The sequence below is a fragment of the Lactuca saligna genome, chromosome 4 (genome assembly GCF_052625555.1).
Source record: "Lactuca saligna cultivar CGN05327 chromosome 4, ASM5262555v1, whole genome shotgun sequence".
Classification (NCBI taxonomy): Eukaryota; Viridiplantae; Streptophyta; class Magnoliopsida; order Asterales; family Asteraceae; genus Lactuca; species Lactuca saligna.
In genome coordinates this window covers 85,821,098-85,846,744 of record NC_136420.1, presented here as the reverse complement: position 1 = coordinate 85,846,744, position 25,647 = coordinate 85,821,098, and the positions used below count along the sequence as shown (strand labels likewise).

General features: G+C 30.5%; 2 protein-coding genes and 3 pseudogenes across 2 annotated transcripts; all 5 read right to left on the bottom strand.

Annotated features, from left to right (window-relative positions):
- Positions 1-214: 214 nt before the first annotated feature.
- LOC145042308 (auxin-responsive protein SAUR21-like) lies at positions 215-875 on the bottom strand. The gene has a single exon (XM_078990703.1). It carries the CDS (start codon positions 801-803, stop codon positions 384-386), a length of 420 nt encoding a protein of 139 aa, XP_078846829.1. The 5' UTR covers positions 804-875; the 3' UTR covers positions 215-383.
- A 7,863-nt stretch (positions 876-8,738) lies between these two features.
- LOC145042307 (auxin-responsive protein SAUR22 pseudogene) lies at positions 8,739-9,308 on the bottom strand (annotated as a pseudogene).
- A 1,489-nt stretch (positions 9,309-10,797) lies between these two features.
- Positions 10,798-11,510, bottom strand: LOC145042306 (auxin-induced protein X15-like; annotated as a pseudogene).
- Positions 11,511-19,346: 7,836 nt separating this feature from the next.
- LOC145042304 (auxin-responsive protein SAUR22 pseudogene) lies at positions 19,347-19,927 on the bottom strand (annotated as a pseudogene).
- Positions 19,928-21,515: 1,588 nt separating this feature from the next.
- Positions 21,516-22,176, bottom strand: LOC145042303 (auxin-responsive protein SAUR21-like). The gene has a single exon (XM_078990702.1). It carries the CDS (start codon positions 22,102-22,104, stop codon positions 21,685-21,687), a length of 420 nt encoding a protein of 139 aa, XP_078846828.1. The 5' UTR covers positions 22,105-22,176; the 3' UTR covers positions 21,516-21,684.
- Positions 22,177-25,647: the final 3,471 nt, after the last annotated feature.

The window sequence follows — 25,647 nt, the reverse complement described above, 5'->3', positions numbered from 1 at the left end:
ATAGCTCTTGGGTAGGTGGTGTTGAAGAAACAACTGATCCAGACCTTAAGGCTATAGTCACATTCAGTATATGGAGAAAGATGCGGCATACACACTTTTTTTAACAGATTGACGATACAAGCTAAAGAACAAAAGTAAGTAAGTTGTTCTGGTGGGTTTAATTAGAGGACATTGATAAAGAAAGCCCTAATGGCATAGACATGAACACCATAAGTTGAAGTATGCTCGTCATTAATGTATTAATGCAGAAACTAATTAAATTTGTTTATCATACAATTAATATGGAGACCACATTACTCCCTCTGATTTACAAGTAATTAATCCTCATGGTGATTTTGACTGTACAAAACTGTTAGCAAACACGATGCATGCCTAGCTCTTCATCATAACGAGCAAAGGCGGCAGGCAACATCAATGAACACTTCCTCACGACACGGAATTGTGAGGCCACCCATTGGATGATCATATCCAAATTCTTCCTCTGCTTCATGTAGCAAGTCTTGGAACGAATGCTGGTTTAATAATGATAAAGGAACAACAAATCGTCTTTTCTCTTGATCACCAACATAAACTGCAAAATATCCTTTTGGGATGATGTGACGGCTTCCATTGGACAATGATCGACCAAGAACTTTCTTTGCTTGAATGATCCCAGGCATACGAATAGCCATGTATACATGAAGGGTCCGGTCACTTAATTTGTTTTGGTGAAAAAATGCAATATGAAAGGATTTTGTTTTGTGACAGGTTCTGTGGTGGATTTTTGGAGGAGTTTTGCTTGATATCGGCATAGTTGGATGCATTATATATAGGTGTAAGAAGATTTCAATAAGAGTGGGTAATTGTAGGAATTTTAGGAAGAGATTAATTGTGACACATTCTTGCAAAATGCAAGATCACATGGTTTTGTCTTCCAAGTTGTTATTGGACCCAAAGGCTTAGACGTTGAATGAAGTATGCCACATATTTTCTGCAGCAATGTAAGGGGAAAAGAGTGAGCAAAAGGACATGCACCATTATTATTCACATGGCTATGTTTCATATAAAATTGTAACATTTTGCATCTTTATAATTTTTTTTTTTTTTTTTTTTTTTTTTATGTACAACCATACAAGCATTTTAGCTGGTGACGTGGTGAACACTATCAAAAATGAAAAGGGATCAAATCTAATTAGGCATATGAATCAACCAGCTACTAATTTGCTTTTGTAGAAAATGTTCCACACTAACTAAATGGGAATCGAGAGTGTCATGGGATGTTCTTATGGGGGATTGGTCGAAAATGTTGTTTTTTTTTATCTAACCCGAAAAAGGGAGAGCTGTTTGAATGTGGTTTTGTTTTGTTTTTGTTTTTTTTTTTTAATTTTATTTTATTTTATTTTATTTTTTTTATTTTTTTTTTATAGATTTTAAACAGAAAAAAAAAATTTAATCTTAATTTCATAGCTTGGGTTAAAAATCTAGTTATCTCTCAAAACTCCATGTAAATCTTATAGCTTGCATATTTGTTAGCCCATTTCGGTATGTATATCTATGTATTTATACATACCCGGCCCATTAATGTTGACATTTAGCCTATGTATGTTGTACAAGTATATATTCGTTTTCTTTAATGAGAATTGGGATTGATGTGGAAACACGTTTTAATATAATATCAAATAGGCAACAAATTTTTTGTGATTATCTCACTTCAACCTCCAATCCATATCTTCTCTCTTTTCTTCCTGTTAGTCTTCATTCTCGGTACAACCTGTTGGGTTTAATTGTGACGTGACTCAGAATTTGTGACCTAGTCTCATGCCTTTTCATTAGGAGTAATTCATGGATTATTGTTAATTCTGACTAGTAGCTTACCTGCGCGATACGGCTGTCGGCAAATAGTTTCATTCCAACGATTAATTAGATGTTCCTAGCCGTCTAATTGATTGTCTTTGATCTATTTTGGGTGTCTCGGTCGTTGATTGGTCTACAGACTCTTTATGTTTTCTTTTTTTGTTCGAATTCAGGTTGTTTTGGTTGAGTTTTAGATTTTTTTCGTTCGGTTCCACTTTTATGGATTTTGATGTTCATGTTTTCAGTTGAGCTAAACCTGCTCAATTATATTAGTCATCTTTCATCAAGTTAGACTATATTTTATGATGAATAATTTCAAATTGATAAATAATTTTACGACGGGGATTGGTTTCACTATGAGGAATAGTTCTCAACAAAATTTAGTTTCCTTTTTGAATGACATTGATAGTTATCTTTAGGTTTTAGGATTTAAGGGGTGGGGTAGTGCAACAAATATAATTACACTTATTTGATTTTTATAAGGGGTAGATCGCCTAAATATTTTATGGTGTTTTCAGGATTTGTAGAAACTTAGATGGTAAGGTGAAAATTTGTAACCATGGTTGGAACATTTTAAGAATAAATCAGGAGTGGATCATATTAACGACTAAAAGCAATGAGGGGTCTACACAACAATGATTACATGACTTTGTTTTTTCTTTCGATCAAAAGGAATTCCATCAATTAGACTTACTTATAAAACTAATTATTATAATAAAATAGATAATTTTAATAAAATAACAAAAAAATATAGTTTTTTATTACGATATATAGGTAATTTACATCTATTATTTTGAGCTACAAATAAAATTATATAGTGTTTTTAGTTAAATATAAAACTACGTTTATTTTTGAATTAAAAATAAAAACAACTTGTTTTTTATTTTAATATATAAATATGCGGTTTTGGATTAAAAATATATTTATATTTTGGTCAAAAAATATAAATGTAGTGTTGTCATAAGATACTAATAAAAGGGCGTTTGATATTTTGAGTTAAAAAAAATTGTTTTTAATGAAATAAAATGCGTTAAGCGTTATTTCCAATTCAAAATAATTCTGGAAAAATGTGAAGTTTTATTGCAGTCATAATTATCTAGAAGTTCAGAGACTATAGCCTACATTTTTTCAAACATTAAACTTACATATTTGATCCTTTATATTAATGTCATTTTCAATCCATATCCTTATAAAAATATAATATTAGTTTTATTATAAAATATATATTTATTTCGTAAAAAATCCAAAATACTATGTAAATGTTTATGTTGTATGATAAGTCTCGAATGTCTATTAGTTTAATTATAATAGTATAAGTTCGCATAGTTAGCGAATGGATTTTTTACAAAAACTTTATGTTGTATGAATAACTCTCTAGTGTATATGTTAAAACTTCACGTTAATTCAAAAATAGATATCTATATTAACCACTATGATATGATTTAGTAAACATTTTTTTATTATTTACTTTGTGATCATTATATTAAAAATATAAATAAACGTCTAGACATACTAATAACAAATTTAAGTTTATTTAAGCTAGGTATTAATTTTAGTTTAAAGCATATTATAAAAACATATATATACATATACATATATATATATATATATATATATATATATATATATATATATTAATTGCGAAAAATAATATACATTAAATGTGTTTTAATATTAAACAACTTTTAAAAGAAGTATAAAAAATTATTATGTGTAAAAAAATGAACAAATTAATGATTATTAATATTCGTTTAATATAATAATAATCGTTGTAATATAATATAAGTATCATCAATATTTTAACAATATAACAATAAATGTCTAAAAAGATATTAAAATGAAACAATTCAAAAATAAAAATAGTATGATGAAAAATAAACAAAATATATTGATTATATATTTATAAAACTAAAAAATATTTTTTTTTTAAAAAAAATTAGTCTGTGAGTTTCAAGTTTCAATAAGAAGTTTTTGGTAAAAAAAACACGTCCAAAATGAATATTTTTAAATCAGTTTTAGGTTTTGCATTGCAGCGTTTCATTATGTATTTTCCTTTATTTAAAATTATTTAATATTTATAATCACTAATATGTCCAACGAATACAACCCTTTGTAATCTTTATTGTTAAATGTTAATTGTTAATAAGTAATATACACAATACACAAGGTAACAAATTCTATTTACAACATCAAAAGTTACAGTAAGCTTTTTGTTCAGAGATATAACACAACATAAACATTTTTTTATCTCGTTAAAATCAAAGGATAAAATAATATACACACTATAATCCTCTTTTTAACTTTATATTAGTATCGGAGTTCAATAAACATAAAAACCTTTAGATCACATATGATCATAAGCATTTAATTACTAATCATACACTAATCACTTCATCATTAGTATTCAAATTTCAAAAATTCAAAATTAATCATGATGAACTTTATGGAGTATATAATCACAATTTGCATCATGATCATATAGCAATAGCACTTGATTAAAACATGTTAGTATGCCTTAATAACATGTCAATTGCTATCTTTGAGTAATTAACGTATGATAATTTGAAACTTGTAAATAAGTGCTTCGGGTTCATGTGAACTTTAATGGTTTTGAAAATGATACATACAAATGAAAATGATCGGTGTGGTACCTTGTTTTTTCATTTTATAGTCATAAGCCATTTCATTTGATCTTAAATCCGGGTTAAGAGCATTCACCTAGTTTTCTCAGCATGAGCACACATACATGACTTTAGGAAGTGTTTTTTTTTTTTTTTTTTAAATTGAATTAAAGTGATTGAAACTGGACACAGATAAAGTTACTTAAGTGGTTAAAAGAGGTCAACATCGTACACATAGCATATGAACATTGTAACGCCTGGTTCATGGTACGCATTTAATCATAATTTATTCACTCTTATAGAGCTACTCGACGAGTTGGGAGCCAGAAATTTGTCGAGTTGAAACCAGAATGGCCGCGGGATTTTAAGTCGTCTACTCGATAATTTGAGAGACTCGACTCGAAGAGTAGGGTTGCCAAGATGAAACCAAATTCTGGATTTTGCACCCTATTTAAGCATCCTAATTCCCACTTGATGGCCTTATTTCCTGCCTCCAAGTGTCAAACCCTAAACCACGAAACTCTAGTGCCTTGTATGCTTCCTAGCTTCGGTCCGATGTTGGGGCAAGCCCGAGGAATGTTTTGTATGCTTGATGTCTTCGTGATTCTAGCATATGTATGTTATATGTTCCATGCTTCTGTCCGATGCCAGGGAAAGCCCAAGGAATATTTAGATTACATGTTGTGTTTTATATGTTCCGGCTTCGGTCCGATATCAGGGCAAGCCCGATGAATGTTTATATGTTTATATTATGTGCTTATGTCATATGCTTGTTGATATGTTATGTGCATACCGGACTTCGGTCCAATGTCGAGTGGGGCTCGATGCCGAACTTCGGTCCGATGTCGGGCGACGCCCGATGTAGTGGGCAAGGCCAAATGTATGCTATTATATGATTATGTGTATGTTATATGATAGTCTCAGGTGACTCACTAAGCTTCGTGCTTACAGTTTTCAGTTGTGGTTTCAGCTACTTCCGCTAGCAAGGGGAAGAGCTCGGGATGACTGCATGGCACACACCACAACTTTTAGCCTGAGATGATTTACTCTGATGTTTTTTCACATGATTTTGATATATAGATAGTTTTCTATGATAATTTTGAGATACACGACTAATGATTTTGTATGATGAATGACGATTATGGTTTTTATTTATATGTTTAAATGAATTTTTTGGATTGTATTTTTGGGATGTTTTAAACATGTAGGTAATAACATGTCTTGAAATTTCACGGTTTGGGGTAGCACTCACGTGCACCCATGCACTGCTTCTGTTTGGGGGTGAGTATCCACATGCAACATGTTTTGGCTTAGGCTTGTGTCTAACACGGCCACAATGCTTGTGAAGTTAGACTATGATTAAATGATGCTATTTACCCATTTTGTAGCGCGCCCCACATGACCTTTCTCCTACACTTAGAAAAATTTAGCCGTTCTCCATCTTTCTTTCTTATTTTTCTTCTCATCTTTTAACAACCATAAATTCTTCATAAGATATTGGATTTTAATGAATCTTATATCCGTGGAATGTTACTAAAGTGTCTTGCAACTTCTCTTTAGACATCTTTGGATATGTAGAAATATTGAGTTATTAACTCATAAACATAGGTTAATATTGGTTTTCTATAAATTTTATGTGTTAACTTAACTTTTTTAAATGATCATAACTACTTCATTTTAATTCCAAATTTCTTGAATCGTTTTTCTATGTTTCTGTTTACATAATGTTTATAACTTTCGTTTTATAGATTTTTCTGAATTATTCTAGCTCTGTAGCTATTGACCTCTAAAATTAGTAGCTTTGAATTTTGGAAAAAAAAAACCCATAACTTATGAATGAATTGTCTTCTAACTTTGCAAGCTCATAATATGTTCAATGTTTTACCAATTAAGTTGATTCATTTTACATTGTTTAATCTTATATGTACTCTTTCCTTTTCAACTTTTTTTTGTTGCTGAACACCTTCCTTTGGTTAGCCTCCCATAGCTCAAAATTTACTAATTTCATTATTTCATGTAAATTTTAATTTTTCATAATTCTTCTCATTTTACCCTTATTTCCATGAAACTCATTTCTAATAAATTATATGACTTATAATAACATATATAAAGGTAATAACAACCATACTTTCTTATTTTTGTCACTTTTGACCTAATTTCACTTTTTGTAGTATTACACATATATAAGACTAGAATTTTGATTCCATTTCATATCAACAATTTATGACAACACTAGTACATAACATATTTTTTTGGTGCGATAAGGTATTTTTTTTGGTACGGTTGTAGCTAAAACCATACTAGTAAAACAATTCCGCATCAATACACGAACCAACCACACCATTTAAATAGGTAATTGGTGCGGCTCCTATAATCGCAATAAAGGCATTAAAAGCGTATTTGTTGGTGCATTAATTCAATACTGCACCAAAATATCATGTAATAATCCCTCTAAAAGTTTTATTCAAAAATTTCATTTCGCGCTAGTTCCCTCCAGATACCCTTCCCTCTTCATTATAATATTTCATTCAAGTTTACGTAGACAAGCTCTAGTCACCACGACCTCTTGTTTACCAACATTCGAAGCACCATTACTACCACCCTCAAACACTATATTCTGCTTGGTTCATGTTGTAAGTTAGTTGTTTATTTTTATCTATGTACCGACTTAAGTCTTACACTTCGGTTAAATGTAAGAAGGGAAGCCTTTTAGCATCTTTTGAGTTATAACCCAACAATGTTGTTACTGATCCCGAAGTCGGAGAACCAAGTGAAATCCTTTATTATGTCGATCTTTTAATTACTAGTTTTTCTGTGGTTAAAAATCTTATAATATGAATCGATGTTCTGCAGGTTAAACTGATGGGTCGAGTGTAGGAACCTATTCAAAGCCAAAAGACTCACTGCTTATTCATGATGTCCTTTCTCATTTGGGTGGTAAAAGTAAAACACCAATAAAACATGAAAGATATTCGAGTAGCCACCTCTCCTACATTGATCCAAGGTCAAACATAAAGACGCCGTTCTAAATCTTTTGAGATCTTGAAGAGCATCATCTATGGAGGCTTAATGGAGGTGATTGCAAGTTCAATTGGTGTGGTTATAAAAGGTGTGGTTCCATACTCACACTAGTTAATAATGTTAAACGCTTAAACAAATGATTTCTATAATAATGTAGCTTACTTTTACAAAAAAAAAAAAAACAAACAAATAAATAAATAAAGGTATTGCACCAACTAACTAGCTAACCAACAGGCTACTTATCTTCTATATCCGCTTTTGGCTCCTTAGCCCTTAGTCTAGGGAAATGAACATATACGAAGGGACGATTTAATTAAAGATTTTAAAGTATGTTGAAACGCGAGTTTGAGTAGCTCTTTACGAACCTAACATATAAACTTGTTTATATAATATTTTTTGACATGCCAAAATTAACTATTTAAAATAAATAAATATATTTATAAAAAAAAAAAAAGAAAAAAAAAAAAAAACCTCGAATTGTGGCGTGTCAAAAAGAACCTTCGTATGTCGTCTTTGTCCTACTAGTTTTTAGCAAGCTTTTCACAATAATATTCGTTAAAAATGAGCAAAAATAACAAAGTTTATCAATATTGGTTAAATTCAAAGTTCCAAATAATCGAACATGCATCTCCATACGGTTTGATAATCCAAAATAATACCTCCAATGTATGGAACCATTACTTTCTAAATGAGAATCAACAATAATTAGTAAAGAAAGATTGATATTAAGAAAAAATCACCAATATTTTTGTAGAAAGCCAAAAGCAAGAAAGACCATGGGCTCAGTCAATAGATACAAAAATCATATATGATTTTTGCGGTCCAAAGATAATGGAGAAATACAAGTGTTTAAGGCCTGGTTTTGATGGAATCGAATTTTTACTAAAAAATGGTCTTAAATCCCTCTCACTCGCTGCCTATAGCGCGAATTGGAAGGTCGTGATGATGTCGCGCCGATGAGATTGTGTAAAGTGGATCACACGAGGAAGCCATATATCTAGATGAGTCTTTGTGTCGAGTTCAGCGAAATTGGGCGCTTGATTGAAGTCGTGTGGGGGTGTCTTATCGCAGAAGAAATGTGGCATTAACTATATAGAAAAAAGAGTCTCATTTGAAAATGGTTTCTCATTCAAAATTTTTAATTCGCTCTGCTCTGCAACACCTTTTTTGAACATTTGTGAGATAGACGTAGAAAGTCTGAAGTATGTGATTTTGAGCACTTTATAAGGGTACTTTAATAAAGGAAGGTGGCATATGCATATATAGATACAAAATTTGAATGATGTTCTTCATTGCTATGTTAATGGTGAAACTAATGTTGGTTATCATACAATTTGGAGACTGCTTTACAAATACTTAGGTTTCATGGTAGTTTCTACTGTACAAAATTATGTTATATGTTAGCGAATAGAATGCAAAATTCTTGGTCATAATGAGCAGATCAGGCCAGAAGCAACATGAATGAAGACATCCTCACGACATGGAATTGTGAGGCCACCCATTGGATGATCATAACCAAATTCTTCCTCTGATTGACGTAGCAGATCTTGGAATGAAGGCTGCTCTAATAATGATAAAGGAACAACAAATCGTCTTCTTTCTTGATCGCCAACATAAACTGCAAAATGTCCTTTGGGGATGATGTCTACCGATGATGATAATGATGAGCGTCTTCCATTGGAGAAGGATCGACCGAGAACTTTTTTGGCCTGAATGATTCGAGGCATACGAATGGACATTTTTATATGAAGGCTAGGGTCTCTTTCTTCTCAAAGGATTTCTTTTATGTGAAAGATGCTGTGATGTATTTTGGGAGGAGTTGTGCTTCATATCAGCCCAATTGTATCCATTTTATAGGTGTATGAAGATTTCAGTGAATATCGAATAATAGTTGGAATTTCAAAGAAGAGATGGTGACACATTCTACAAAAAAGAAAAATCACATGGTTTTGTCTTCCAACTTGTTATTGGTCCCAAAGAATTATATATGTACAATGAAGTATGCCACAAAATTTCAGTAATGCTGAGTGGCCAAGCTTGAGCTACACTATTTCAAGAGCAACAAGTCCACGATTTCAGGTCCTGAAATCAACAAAACATCCAAAAAGACATTAATGCTCATATCTAATCTGATATATGAATTAAACTCATAGTATGCACTTAAATATTTGTCTTTTCCCTCCTGAATATATCTTCTGAAGGTTGTTCTGTTATCAATGATCAATATAAAAGGATCCGCTATTTGACTTTAACTTATAACCGATTGGCTGTTTGCTTTTCTGTAACTCTGAAATCAACTACGTAAGTGACCCATTGTGTTTTTATATTATTCATTTATTGATTACAAGCTGCAGTAGCTTGTTATGTTGAAATATATATATATATATATATATATATATATATATATATATATATATACCATGTGTTGTGGGGCCTTTCTAACTATTTTGGTAGGTTGTCAATGATTGTCATGTTGCTTGAGTAATTAAGATTTTTAACGGAATAAATCTCTTGGGAAGAAAGTAGGATATGATGATGTTTAGGATGTTCCAAGAGGAGTCTGTGTTGGAATTCTTTTGTGATTATAATATTTGAAACTCAATGCCTTGCCTTTTTCCATAGTTTTCATGGAATCAAGACTTGTAGCTCGATTTTATATTGAAACCTTCGTAATTAGTAATATGGTCATAATGGTAGTTGTATATAGGAGTTGTATGAGAGTTTAATAGATTAAATGTGAATATAATATAGTGGAGAGAGTGTGTCGAGTTCAGTGACATAATTGTAATGAAAATTTATGAATTTTTTAATAATTAAATTGAATGTGTAAATTTCTTTTCAAACATGGCAATCCATACAACTCTTCATGGGTTTAATCCATTGGAGATGGCCTAAGTACCATGGTATGAGTTCTTTTCTTTAAACTTCCGAGCTTCCTCAAGAAAGACATAAGCAGGCCCTTTACAAAGTTGTTTCCTTGAGTTCATTCACTAACATGTGTGATCCTACCATGAATTTTTATCGAACTATTCATCATTGATCATCGGCTGACTTCTCTTCACCAATCAGTCCCCATCATAACAGGTTACAGTAAAAGAACAATAACTGATAGCTCTTGGGTAGGTGGTGTTGAAGAAACAACTGATCCAGACCTTAAGGCTATAGTCACATTCAGTATATGGAGAAAGATGCGGCATACACACTTTTTTTAACAGATTGACGATACAAGCTAAAGAACAAAAGTAAGTAAGTTGTTCTGGTGGGTTTAATTAGAGGACATTGATAAAGAAAGCCCTAATGGCATAGACATGAACACCATAAGTTGAAGTATGCTCGTCATTAATGTATTAATGCAGAAACTAATTAAATTTGTTTATCATACAATTAATATGGAGACCACATTACTCCCTCTGATTTACAAGTAATTAATCCTCATGGTGATTTTGACTGTACAAAACTGTTAGCAAACACGATGCATGCCTAGCTCTTCATCATAACGAGCAAAGGCGGCAGGCAACATCAATGAACACTTCCTCACGACACGGAATTGTGAGGCCACCCATTGGATGATCATATCCAAATTCTTCCTCTGCTTCATGTAGCAAGTCTTGGAACGAATGCTGGTTTAATAATGATAAAGGAACAACAAATCTTTCTTTTCTCTTGATCACCAACATAAACTGCAAAATATCCTTTTGGGATGATGTGACGGCTTCCATTGGACAATGATCGACCAAGAACTTTCTTTGCTTGAATGATCCGAGGCATACGAATAGCCATGTATACATGAAGGGTCCGGTCACTTAATTTGTTTTGGTGAAAAAATGCAATATGAAAGGATTTTGTTTTGTGACAGGTTCTGTGGTGGATTTTTGGAGGAGTTTTGCTTGATATCGGCATAGTTGGATGCATTATATATAGGTGTAAGAAGATTTCAATAAGAGTGGGTAATTGTAGGAATTTTAGGAAGAGATTAATTGTGACACATTCTTGCAAAATGCAAGATCACATGGTTTTGTCTTCCAAGTTGTTATTGGACCCAAAGGCTTAGACGTTGAATGAAGTATGCCACATATTTTCTGCAGCAATGTAAGGGGAAAAGAGTGAGCAAAAGGACATGCACCATTATTATTCACATGGCTATGTTTCATATAAAATTGTAACATTTTGCATCTTTATAATTTTTTTTTTTTTTTTTTTTTTTTTTATGTACAACCATACAAGCATTTTAGCTGGTGACGTGGTGAACACTATCAAAAATGAAAAGGGATCAAATCTAATTAGGCATATGAATCAACCAGCTACTAATTTGCTTTTGTAGAAAATGTTCCACACTAACTAAATGGGAATCGAGAGTGTCATGGGATGTTCTTATGGGGGATTGGTCGAAAATGTTGTTTTTTTTTATCTAACCCGAAAAAGGGAGAGCTGTTTGAATGTGGTTTTGTTTTGTTTTTGTTTTTTTTTTTTTTTTTAATTTTATTTTATTTTATTTTATTTTTTTTATTTTTTTTTTTTATAGATTTTAAACAGAAAAAAAAAATTTAATCTTAATTTCATAGCTTGGGTTAAAAATCTAGTTATCTCTCAAAACTCCATGTAAATCTTATAGCTTGCATATTTGTTAGCCCATTTCGGTATGTATATCTATGTATTTATACATACCCGGCCCATTAATGTTGACATTCAGCCTATGTATGTTGTACAAGTATATATTCGTTTTCTTTAATGAGAATTGGGATTGATGTGGAAACACGTTTTAATATAATATCAAATAGGCAACAAATTTTTTGTGATTATCTCACTTCAACCTCCAATCCATATCTTCTCTCTTTTCTTCCTGTTAGTCTTCATTCTCGGTACAACCTGTTGGGTTTAATTGTGACGTGACTCAGAATTTGTGACCTAGTCTCATGCCTTTTCATTAGGAGTAATTCATGGATTATTGTTTAGTATTTTAATTCTGACTAGTAGCTTACCTGCGCGATACGGCTGTCGGCAAATAGTTTCATTCCAACGATTAATTAGATGTTCCTAGCCGTCTAATTGATTGTCTTTGATCTATTTTGGGTGTCTCGGTCGTTGATTGGTCTACAGACTCTTTATGTTTTCTTTTTTTGTTCGAATTCAGGTTGTTTTGGTTGAGTTTTAGATTTTTTTCGTTCGGTTCCACTTTTATGGATTTTGATGTTCATGTTTTCAGTTGAGCTAAACCTACTCAATTATATTAGTCATCTTTCATCAAGTTAGACTATATTTTATGATGAATAATTTCAAATTGATAAATAATTTTACGACGGGGATTGGTTTCACTATGAGGAATAGTTCTCAACAAAATTTAGTTTCCTTTTTGAATGACATTGATAGTTATCTTTAGGTTTTAGGATTTAAGGGGTGGGGTAGTGCAACAAATATAATTACACTTATTTGATTTTTATAAGGGGTAGATCGCCTAAATATTTTATGGTGTTTTCAGGATTTGTAGAAACTTAGATGGTAAGGTGAAAATTTGTAACCATGGTTGGAACATTTTAAGAATAAATCAGGAGTGGATCATATTAACGACTAAAAGCAATGAGGGGTCTACACAACAATGATTACATGACTTTGTTTTTTCTTTCGATCAAAAGGAATTCCATCAATTAGACTTACTTATAAAACTAATTATTATAATAAAATAGATAATTTTAATAAAATAACAAAAAAATATAGTTTTTTATTACGATATATAGGTAATTTACATCTATTATTTTGAGCTACAAATAAAATTATATAGTGTTTTTAGTTAAATATAAAACTACGTTTATTTTTTAATTAAAAATAAAAATAACTTGTTTTTTATTTTAATATATAAATATGCGGTTTTGGATTAAAATTATATTTATATTTTGGTCAAAAAATATAAATGTAGTGTTGTCATAAGATACTAATAAAAGGGCGTTTGATATTTTGAGTTAAAAAAAATTGTTTTTAATGAAATAAAATGCGTTAAGCGTTATTTCCAATTCAAAATAATTCTGGAAAAATGTGAAGTTTTATTGCAGTCATAATTATCTAGAAGTTCAGAGACTATAGCCTACATTTTTTCAAACATTAAACTTACATATTTATTTATATTAATGTCATTTTCAATCCATATCCTTATAAAAATATAATATTAGTTTTATTATAAAATATATATTTATTTCGTAAAAAATCCAAAATACTATGTAAATGTTTATGTTGTATGATAAGTCTCGAATGTCTATTAGTTTAATTATAATAGTATAAGTTCGCATAGTTAGCGAATGGATTTTTTACAAAAACTTTATGTTGTATGAATAACTCTCTAGTGTATATGTTAAAACTTCACGTTAATTCAAAAATAGATATCTATATTAACCACTATGATATGATTTACTAAACATTTTTTTATTATTTACTTTGTGATCATTATATTAAAAATATAAATAAACGTCTAGACATACTAATAACAAATTTAAGTTTATTTAAGCTAGGTATTAATTTTAGTTTAAAGCATATTATAAAAACATATATATACATTTATATATATATATATATATATATATATATATATATATATATATATATATATATATATATTAATTGCGAAAAATAATATACATCAAATGTGTTTTAATATTAAACAACTTTTAAAAGAAGTATAAAAAATTATTATGTGTAAAAAAATGAACAAATTAATGATTATTAATATTCGTTTAATATAATAATAATCGTTGTAATATAATATAAGTATCATCAATATTTTAACAATATAACAATAAATGTATAAAAAGATATTAAAATGAAACAATTCAAAAATAAAAATAGTATGATGAAAAATAAACAAAATATATTGATTATATATTTATAAAACTAAAAAATATTTTTTTTTAAAAAAAAAATTAGTCTGTGAGTTTCAAGTTTCAATAAGAAGTTTTTGGTAAAAAGAACACGTCCAAAATGAATATTTTTAAATCAGTTTTATGTTTTGCATTGCAGCGTTTCATTATGTATTTTCCTTTATTTAAAATTATTTAATATTTATAATCATTAATATGTCCAACGAATACAGCCCTTTGTAATCTTTATTGTTAAATGTTAATTGTTAATAAGTAATATACACAATACACAATGTAACAAATTCTATTTACAACATCAAAAATTACAGTAAGCTTTTTGTTCAGAAATATAACACAACATAAACATTTTTTTATCTCGTTAAAGTCAAAGGATAAAATAATATACACACTATAATCCTCTTTTTAACTTTATATTAGTATCGGAGTTCAATAAACATAAAAACCTTTAGATCACATATGATCATAAGCATTTAATTACTAATCATACACTAATCACTTCATCATTAGTATTCAAATTTCAAAAATTCAAAATTAATCATGATGAACTTTATGGAGTATATAATCACAATTTGCATCATGATCATATAGCAATAGCACTTGATTAAAACATGTTAGTATGCCTTAATAACATGTCAATTGCTATCTTTGAGTAATTAACGTATGATAATTTGAAACTTGTAAATAAGTGCTTCGGGTTCATGTGAACTTTAATGGTTTTGAAAATGATACATACAAATGAAAATGATCGGTGTGGTACCTTGTTTTTTCATTTTATAGTCATAAGCCATTTCATTTGATCTTAAATCCGGGTTAAGAGCATTCACCTAGTTTTCTCAGCATGAGCACACATACATGACTTTAGGAAGTGTTTTTTTTTTTTTTAAATTGAATTAAAGTGATTGAAACTGGACACAGATAAAGTTACTTAAGTGGTTAAAAGAGGTCAACATCGTACACATAGCATATGAACATTGTAACGCCTGGTTCATGGTACGCATTTAATCATAATTTATTCACTCTTATAGAGCTACTCGACGAGTTGGGAGCCAGAAATTTGTCGAGTTGAAACCAGAATGGCCGCGGGATTTTAAGTCGTCTACTCGATAATTTGAGAGACTCGACTCGAAGAGTAGGGTTGCCAAGATGAAACCAAATTCTGGATTTTGCACCCTATTTAAGCATCCTAATTCCCACTTGATGGCCTTATTTCCTGCCTCCAAGTGTCAAACCCTAAACCACGAAACTCTAGTGCCTTGTATGCTTCCTAGCTTCGGTCCGATGTTGGGGCAAGCCCGAGGAATGTTTTGTATGCTTGATGTCTTCGTGATTCTAGCATATGTATGTTATATGTTCCATGCTTCTGTCCGATGCCAGGGAAAGCCCAAGGAATATTTAGATTACATGTTGTGTTTTATATGTTCCGGCTTCGGTCCGATATCAGGGCAAGCCCGATGAATGTTTATATGTTTATATTATGTGCTTATGTCATATGCTTGTTGATATGTTATGTGCATACCGGACTTCGGTCCAATGTCGAGTGGGGCTCGATGCCGAACTTCGGTCCGATGTCGGGCGACGCCCGATGTAGTGGGCAAGGCCAAATGTATGCTATTATATGATTATGTGTATGTTATATGATAGTCTCAGGTGACTCACTAAGCTTCGTGCTTACAGTTTTCAGTTGTGGTTTCAGCTACTTCCGCTAGCAAGGGGAAGAGCTCGGGATGACTGCATGGCACACACCACAACTTTTAGCCTGAGATGATTTACTCTGATGTTTTGTCACATGATTTTGATATATAGATAGTTTTCTATGATAATTTTGAGATACACGACTAATGATTTTGTATGATGAATGACGATTATGGTTTTTATTTATATGTTTAAATGAATTTTTTGGATTGTATTTTTGGGATGTTTTAAACATGTAGGTAATAACATGTCTTGAAATTTCACGGTTTGGGGTAGCACTCACGTGCACCCATGCACTGCTTGTGTTTGGGGGTGAGTATCCACATGCAACATGTTTTGGCTTAGGCTTGTGTCTAACACGGCCACAATGCTTGTGAAGTTAGACTATGATTAAATGATGCTATTTACCCATTTTGTAGCGCGCCCCACATGACCTTTCTCCTACACTTAGAAAAATTTAGCCGTTCTCCATCTTTCTTTCTTATTTTTCTTCTCATCTTTTAACAACCATAAATTCTTCATAAGATATTGGATTTTAATGAATCTTATATCCGTGGAATGTTACTAAAGTGTCTTGCAACTTCTCTTTAGACATCTTTGGATATGTAGAAATATTGAGTTATTAACTCATAAACATAGGTTAATATTGGTTTTCTATAAATTTTATGTGTTAACTTAACTTTTTTAAATGATCATAACTACTTCATTTTAATTCCAAATTTCTTGAATCATTTTTCTATGTTTCTGTTTACATAATGTTTATAACTTTCGTTTTATAGATTTTTCTGAATTATTCTAGCTCTGTAGCTATTGACCTCTAAAATTAGTACCTTTGAATTTTGGAAAAAAAAAACCCATAACTTATGAATGAATTGTCTTCTAACTTTGCAAGCTCATAATATGTTCAATGTTTTACCAATTAAGTTGATTCATTTTACATTGTTTAATCTTATATGTACTCTTTCCTTTTCAACTTTTTTTTGTTGCTGAACACCTTCCTTTGGTTAGCCTCCCATAGCTCAAAATTTACTAATTTCATTATTTCATGTAAATTTTAATTTTTCATAATTCTTCTCATTTTACCCTTATTTCCATGAAACTCATTTCTAATAAATTATATGACTTATAATAACATATATAAAGGTAATAACAACCATACTTTCTTATTTTTGTCACTTTTGACCTAATTTCACTTTTTGTAGTATTACACATATATAAGACTAGAATTTTGATTCCATTTCATATCAACAATTTATGACAACACTAGTACATAACATATTTTTTTGGTGCGATAAGGTATTTTTTTTGGTACGGTTGTAGCTAAAACCATACTAGTAAAACAATTCCGCATCAATACACGAACCAACCACACCATTTAAATAGGTAATTGGTGCGGCTCCTATAATCGCAATAAAGGCATTAAAAGCGTATTTGTTGGTGCATTAATTCAATACTGCACCAAAATATCATGTAATAATCCCTCTAAAAGTTTTATTCAAAAATTTCATTTCGCGCTAATTCCCTCCAGATACCCTTCCCTCTTCATTATAATATTTCATTCAAGTTTACGTAGACAAGCTCTAGTCACCACGACCTCTTGTTTACCAACATTCGAAGCACCATTACTACCACCCTCAAACACTATATTCTGCTTGGTTCATGTTGTAAGTTAGTTGTTTATTTTTATCTATGTACCGACTTAAGTCTTACACTTCGGTTAAATGTAAGAAGGGAAGCCTTTTAGCATCTTTTGAGTTATAACCCAACAATGTTGTTACTGATCCCGAAGTCGGAGAACCAAGTGAAATCCTTTATTATGTCGATCTTTTAATTACTAGTTTTTCTGTGGTTAAAAATCTTATAATATGAATCGATGTTCTGCAGGTTAAACTGATGGGTCGAGTGTAGGAACCTATTCAAAGCCAAAAGACTCACTGCTTATTCATGATGTCCTTTCTCATTTGGGTGGTAAAAGTAAAACACCAATAAAACATGAAAGATATTCGAGTAGCCACCTCTCCTACATTGATCCAAGGTCAAACATAAAGACGCCGTTCTAAATCTTTTGAGATCTTGAAGAGCATCATCTATGGAGGCTTAATGGAGGTGATTACAAGTTCAATTGGTGTGGTTATAAAAGGTGTGGTTCCATACTCACACTAGTTAATAATGTTAAACGCTTAAACAAATGATTTCTATAATAATGTAGCTTACTTTTACAAAAAAAAAAAATAAATAAATAAATAAATAAAGGTATTGCACCAACTAACTAGCTAACCAACAGGCTACTTATCTTCTATATCCGCTTTTGGCTCCTTAGCCCTTAGTCTAGGGAAATGAACATATACGAAGGGACGATTTAATTAAAGATTTTAAAGTTTGTTGAAACGCGAGTTTGAGTAGCTCTTTACGAACCTAACATATAAACTTGTTTATATAATATTTTTTGACATGCCAAAATTAACTATTTAAAATAAATAAATATATATATATATATATATATAAAAAAAAAAAAAAAAAAAAAACCTCGAATTGTGGCGTGTCAAAAAGAACCTTCGTATGTCGTCTTTGTCCTACTAGTTTTTAGCAAGCTTTTCACAATAATATCCGTTAAAAATGAGCAAAAATAACAAAGTTTATCAATATTGGTTAAATTCAAAGTTCCAAATAATCGAACATGCATCTCCATACGGTTTGATAATCCAAAATAATACCTCCAATGTATGGAACCATTACTTTCTAAATGAGAATCAACAATAATTAGTAAAGAAAGATTGATATTAAGAAAAAATCACCAATATTTTTGTAGAAAGCCAAAAGCAAGAAAGACCATGGGCTCAGTCAATAGATACAAAAATCATATATGATTTTTGCGGTCCAAAGATAATGGAGAAATACAAGTGTTTAAGGCATGGTTTTGATGGAATCGAATTTTTACTAAAAAATGGTCTTAAATCCCTCTCACTCGCTGCCTATAGCGCGAATTGGAAGGTCGTGATGATGTCGCGCCGATGAGATTGTGTAAAGTGGATCACACGAGGAAGCCATATATCTAGATGAGTCTTTGTGTCGAGTTCAGCGAAATTGGGCGCTTGATTGAAGTCGTGTGGCTGTCTTATCGCAGAAGAAATGTGGCATTAACTATATAGAAAAAAGAGTCTCATTTGAAAATGGTTTCTCATTCAAAATTTTTAATTCGCTCTGCTCTGCAACACCTTTTTTGAACATTTGTGAGATAGACGTAGAAAGTCTGAAGTATGTGATTTTGAGCACTTTATAAGGGTACTTTAATAAAGGAAGGTGGCATATGCATATATAGATACAAAATTTGAATGATGTTCTTCATTGCTATGTTAATGGTGAAACTAATGTTGGTTATCATACAATTTGGAGACTGCTTTACAAATACTTAGGTTTCATGGTAGTTTCTACTGTACAAAATTATGTTATATGTTAGCGAATAGAATGCAAAATTCTTGGTCATAATGAGCAGATCAGGCCAGAAGCAACATGAATGAAGACATCCTCACGACATGGAATTGTGAGGCCACCCATTGGATGATCATAACCAAATTCTTCCTCTGATTGACGTAGCAGATCTTGGAATGAAGGCTGCTCTAATAATGATAAAGGAACAACAAATCGTCTTCTTTCTTGATCGCCAACATAAACTGCAAAATGTCCTTTGGGGATGATGTCTACCGATGATGATAATGATGAGCGTCTTCCATTGGAGAAGGATCGACCGAGAACTTTTTTGGCCTGAATGATTCGAGGCATACGAATGGCCATTTTTATATGAAGGCTAGGGTCTCTTTCTTCTCAAAGGATTTCTTTTATGTGAAAGATGCTGTGATGTATTTTGGGAGGAGTTGTGCTTCATATCAGCCCAATTGTATCCATTTTATAGGTGTATGAAGATTTCAGTGAATATCGAATAATAGTTGGAATTTCAAAGAAGAGATGGTGACACATTCTACAAAAAAGAAAAATCACATGGTTTTGTCTTCCAACTTGTTATTGGTCCCAAAGAATTATATATGTACAATGAAGTATGCCACAAAATTTCAGTAATGCTGAGTGGCCAAGCTTGAGCTACACTATGGGCCCATGTACAAGTGAGTCTTATGGACAAACATCATTATTTCTCACATGGTCATGCTTGTCAAAAATATCAGAAGGTTAGGCATCTTTTTTTCAAGAGCAACAAGTCCACGATTTCAGGTCCTGAAATCAACAAAACATCCAAAAAGACATTAATGCTCATATCTAATCTGATATATGAATTAAACTCATAGTATGCACTTAAATATTTGTCTTTTCCCTCCTGAATATATCTTCTGAAGGTTGTTCTGTTATCAATGATCAATATAAAAGGATCCGCTATTTGACTTTAACTTATAACCGATTGGCTGTTTGCTTTTCTGTAACTCTGAAATCAACTACGTAAGTGACCCATTGTGTTTTTATATTATTCATTTATTGATTACAAGCTGCAGTAGCTTGTTATGTTGAAATATATATATATATATATATATATATATATATATATATATATATATATATATATATATATATATACCATGTGTTGTGGGGCCTTTCTAACTATTTTGGTAGGTTGTCAATGATTGTCATGTTGCTTGAGTAATTAAGATTTTTAACGGAATAAATCTCTTGGGAAGAAAGTAGGATATGATGATGTTTAGGATGTTCCAAGAGGAGTCTGTGTTGGAATTCTTTTGTGATTATAATATTTGAAACTCAATGCCTTGCCTTTTTCCATAGTTTTCATGGAATCAAGACTTGTAGCTCGATTTTATATTGAAACCTTCGTAATTAGTAATATGGTCATAATGGTAGTTGTATATAGGAGTTGTATGAGAGTTTAATAGATTAAATGTGAATATAATATAGTGGAGAGAGTGTGTCGAGTTCAGTGACATAATTGTAATGAAAATTTATGAATTTTGTAATAATTAAATTGAATGTGTAAATTTCTTTTCAAACATGGCAATCCATACAACTCTTCATGGGTTTAATCCATTGGAGATGGCCTAAGTACCATGGTATGAGTTCTTTTCTTTAAACTTCCGAGCTTCCTCAAGAAAGACATAAGCAGGCCCTTTACAAAGTTGTTTCCTTGAGTTCATTCACTAACATGTGTGATCCTACCATGAATTTTTATCGAACTATTCATCATTGATCATCGGCTGACTTCTCTTCACCAATCAGTCCCCATCATAACAGGTTACAGTAAAAGAACAATAACTGATAGCTCTTGGGTAGGTGGTGTTGAAGAAACAACTGATCCAGACCTTAAGGCTATAGTCACATTCAGTATATGGAGAAAGATGCGGCATACACACTTTTTTTAACAGATTGACGATACAAGCTAAAGAACAAAAGTAAGTAAGTTGTTCTGGTGGGTTTAATTAGAGGACATTGATAAAGAAAGCCCTAATGGCATAGACATGAACACCATAAGTTGAAGTATGCTCGTCATTAATGTATTAATGCAGAAACTAATTAAATTTGTTTATCATACAATTAATATGGAGACCACATTACTCCCTCTGATTTACAAGTAATTAATCCTCATGGTGATTTTGACTGTACAAAACTGTTAGCAAACACGATGCATGCCTAGCTCTTCATCATAACGAGCAAAGGCGGCAGGCAACATCAATGAACACTTCCTCACGACACGGAATTGTGAGGCCACCCATTGGATGATCATATCCAAATTCTTCCTCTGCTTCATGTAGCAAGTCTTGGAACGAATGCTGGTTTAATAATGATAAAGGAACAACAAATCGTCTTTTCTCTTGATCACCAACATAAACTGCAAAATATCCTTTTGGGATGATGTGACGGCTTCCATTGGACAATGATCGACCAAGAACTTTCTTTGCTTGAATGATCCCAGGCATACGAATAGCCATGTATACATGAAGGGTCCGGTCACTTAATTTGTTTTGGTGAAAAAATGCAATATGAAAGGATTTTGTTTTGTGACAGGTTCTGTGGTGGATTTTTGGAGGAGTTTTGCTTGATATCGGCATAGTTGGATGCATTATATATAGGTGTAAGAAGATTTCAATAAGAGTGGGTAATTGTAGGAATTTTAGGAAGAGATTAATTGTGACACATTCTTGCAAAATGCAAGATCACATGGTTTTGTCTTCCAAGTTGTTATTGGACCCAAAGGCTTAGACGTTGAATGAAGTATGCCACATATTTTCTGCAGCAATGTAAGGGGAAAAGAGTGAGCAAAAGGACATGCACCATTATTATTCACATGGCTATGTTTCATATAAAATTGTAACATTTTGCATCTTTATAATTTTTTTTTTTTTTTTTTTTTTTTTATGTACAACCATACAAGCATTTTAGCTGGTGACGTGGTGAACACTATCAAAAATGAAAAGGGATCAAATCTAATTAGGCATATGAATCAACCAGCTACTAATTTGCTTTTGTAGAAAATGTTCCACACTAACTAAATGGGAATCGAGAGTGTCATGGGATGTTCTTATGGGGGATTGGTCGAAAATGTTGTTTTTTTTTATCTAACCCGCTGTTTGAATGTGGTTTTGTTTTGTTTTTGTTTTTTTTTTTTTAATTTTATTTTATTTAATTTTTTTTTTTTAATTTTTTTTTTTATAGATTTTAAACAGAAAAAAAAAATTTAATCTTAATTTCATAGCTTGGGTTAAAAATCTAGTTATCTCTCAAAACTCCATGTAAATCTTATAGCTTGCATATTTGTTAGCCCATTTCGGTATGTATATCTATGTATTTATACATACCCGACCCATTAATGTTGACATTCACCCTATGTATGTTGTACAAGTATATATTCGTTTTCTTTAATGAGAATTGGGATTGATGTGGAAACACGTTTTAATATAATATCAAATAGGCAACAAATTTTTTGTGATTATCTCACTTCAACCTCCAATCCATATCTTCTCTCTTTTCTTCCTGTTAGTCTTCATTCTCGGTACAACCTGTTGGGTTTAATTGTTACGTGACTCAGAATTTGTGACCTAGTCTCATGCCTTTTCATTAGGAGTAATTCATGGATTATTGTTAATTCTGACTAGTAGCTTACCTGCGCGATACGGCTGTCGGCAAATAGTTTCATTCCAACGATTAATTAGATGTTCCTAGCCGTCTAATTGATTGTCTTTGATCTATTTTGGGTGTCTCGGTCGTTGATTGGTCTACAGACTCTTTATGTTTTCTTTTTTTGTTCGAATTCAGGTTGTTTTGGTTGAGTTTTAGATTTTTTTCGTTCGGTTCCACTTTTATGGATTTTGATGTTCATGTTTTCGTTGAGCTAAACCTGCTCAATTATATTAGTCATCTTTCATCAAGTTAGACTATATTTTATGATGAATAATTTCAAATTGATAAATAATTTTACGACGGGGATTGGTTTCACTATAAGGAATAGTTCTCAACAAAATTTAGTTTCCTTTTTGAATGACATTGATAGTTATCTTTAGGTTTTAGGATTTAAGGGGTGGGGTAGTGCAACAAATATAATTACACTTATTTGATTTTTATAAGGGGTAGATCGCCTAAATATTTTATGGTGTTTTCAGGATTTGTAGAAACTTAGATGGTAAGGTGAAAATTTGTAACCATGGTTGGAACATTTTAAGAATAAATCAGGAGTGGATCATATTAACGACTAAAAGCAATGAGGGGTCTACACAACAATGATTACATGACTTTGTTTTTTCTTTCGATCAAAAGGAATTCCATCAATTAGACTTACTTATAAAACTAATTATTATAATAAAATAGATAATTTTAATAAAATAACAAAAAAATATAGTTTTTTATTACGATATATAGGTAATTTACATCTATTATTTTGAGCTACAAATAAAATTATATAGTGTTTTTAGTTAAATATAAAACTACGTTTATTTTTGAATTAAAAATAAAAATAACTTGTTTTTTATTTTAATATATAAATATGCGGTTTTGGATTAAAAATATATTTATATTTTGGTCAAAAAATATAAATGTAGTGTTGTCATAAGATACTAATAAAAGGGCGTTTGATATTTTGAGTTAAAAAAATTGTTTTTAATGAAATAAAATGCGTTAAGCGTTATTTCCAATTCAAAATAATTCTGGAAAAATGTGAAGTTTTATTGCAGTCATAATTATCTAGAAGTTCAGAGACTATAGCCTACATTTTTTCAAACATTAAACTTACATATTTATTTATATTAATGTCATTTTCAATCCATATCCTTATAAAAATATAATATTAGTTTTATTATAAAATATATATTTATTTCGTAAAAAATCCAAAATACTATGTAAATGTTTATGTTGTATGATAAGTCTCGAATGTCTATTAGTTTAATTATAATAGTATAAGTTCGCATAGTTAGCGAATGGATTTTTTACAAAAACTTTATGTTGTATGAATAACTCTCTAGTGTATATGTTAAAACTTCACGTTAATTCAAAAATAGATATCTATATTAACCACTATGATATGATTTACTAAACATTTTTTTATTATTTACTTTGTGATCATTATATTAAAAATATAAATAAACGTCTAGACATACTAATAACAAATTTAAGTTTATTTAAGCTAGGTATTAATTTTAGTTTAAAGCATATTATAAAAACATATATATACATTTATATATATATATATATATATATATATATATATATATATATATATATATATATATATATTAATTGCGAAAAATAATATACATCAAATGTGTTTTAATATTAAACAACTTTTAAAAGAAGTATAAAAAATTATTATGTGTAAAAAAATGAACAAATTAATGATTATTAATATTCGTTTAATATAATAATAATCGTTGTAATATAATATAAGTATCATCAATATTTTAACAATATAACAATAAATGTCTAAAAAGATATTAAAATGAAACAATTCAAAAATAAAAATAGTATGATGAAAAATAAACAAAATATATTGATTATATATTTATAAAACTAAAAAATATTTTTTTTTTTTTAAAAAAATTAGTCTGTGAGTTTCAAGTTTCAATAAGAAGTTTTTGGTAAAAAAAACACGTCCAAAATGAATATTTTTAAATCAGTTTTATGTTTTGCATTGCAGCGTTTCATTATGTATTTTCCTTTATTTAAAATTATTTAATATTTATAATCATTAATATGTCCAACGAATACAGCCCTTTGTAATCTTTATTGTTAAATGTTAATTGTTAATAAGTAATATACACAATACACAATGTAACAAATTCTATTTACAACATCAAAAATTACAGTAAGCTTTTTGTTCAGAAATATAACACAACATAAACATTTTTTTATCTCGTTAAAGTCAAAGGATAAAATAATATACACACTATAATCCTCTTTTTAACTTTATATTAGTATCGGAGTTCAATAAACATAAAAACCTTTAGATCACATATGATCATAAGCATTTAATTACTAATCATACACTAATCACTTCATCATTAGTATTCAAATTTCAAAAATTCAAAATTAATCATGATGAACTTTATGGAGTATATAATCACAATTTGCATCATGATCATATAGCAATAGCACTTGATTAAAACATGTTAGTATGC

What these genes read in the sequence shown, in the direction of transcription:
- LOC145042303 (XM_078990702.1), bottom strand. Translation starts at nt 22,104, where the DNA reads ATGCATCCAACTATGCCGATATCAAGCAAAACTCCTCCAAAAATCCAC.
- LOC145042308 (XM_078990703.1), bottom strand. Translation starts at nt 803, where the DNA reads ATGCATCCAACTATGCCGATATCAAGCAAAACTCCTCCAAAAATCCAC.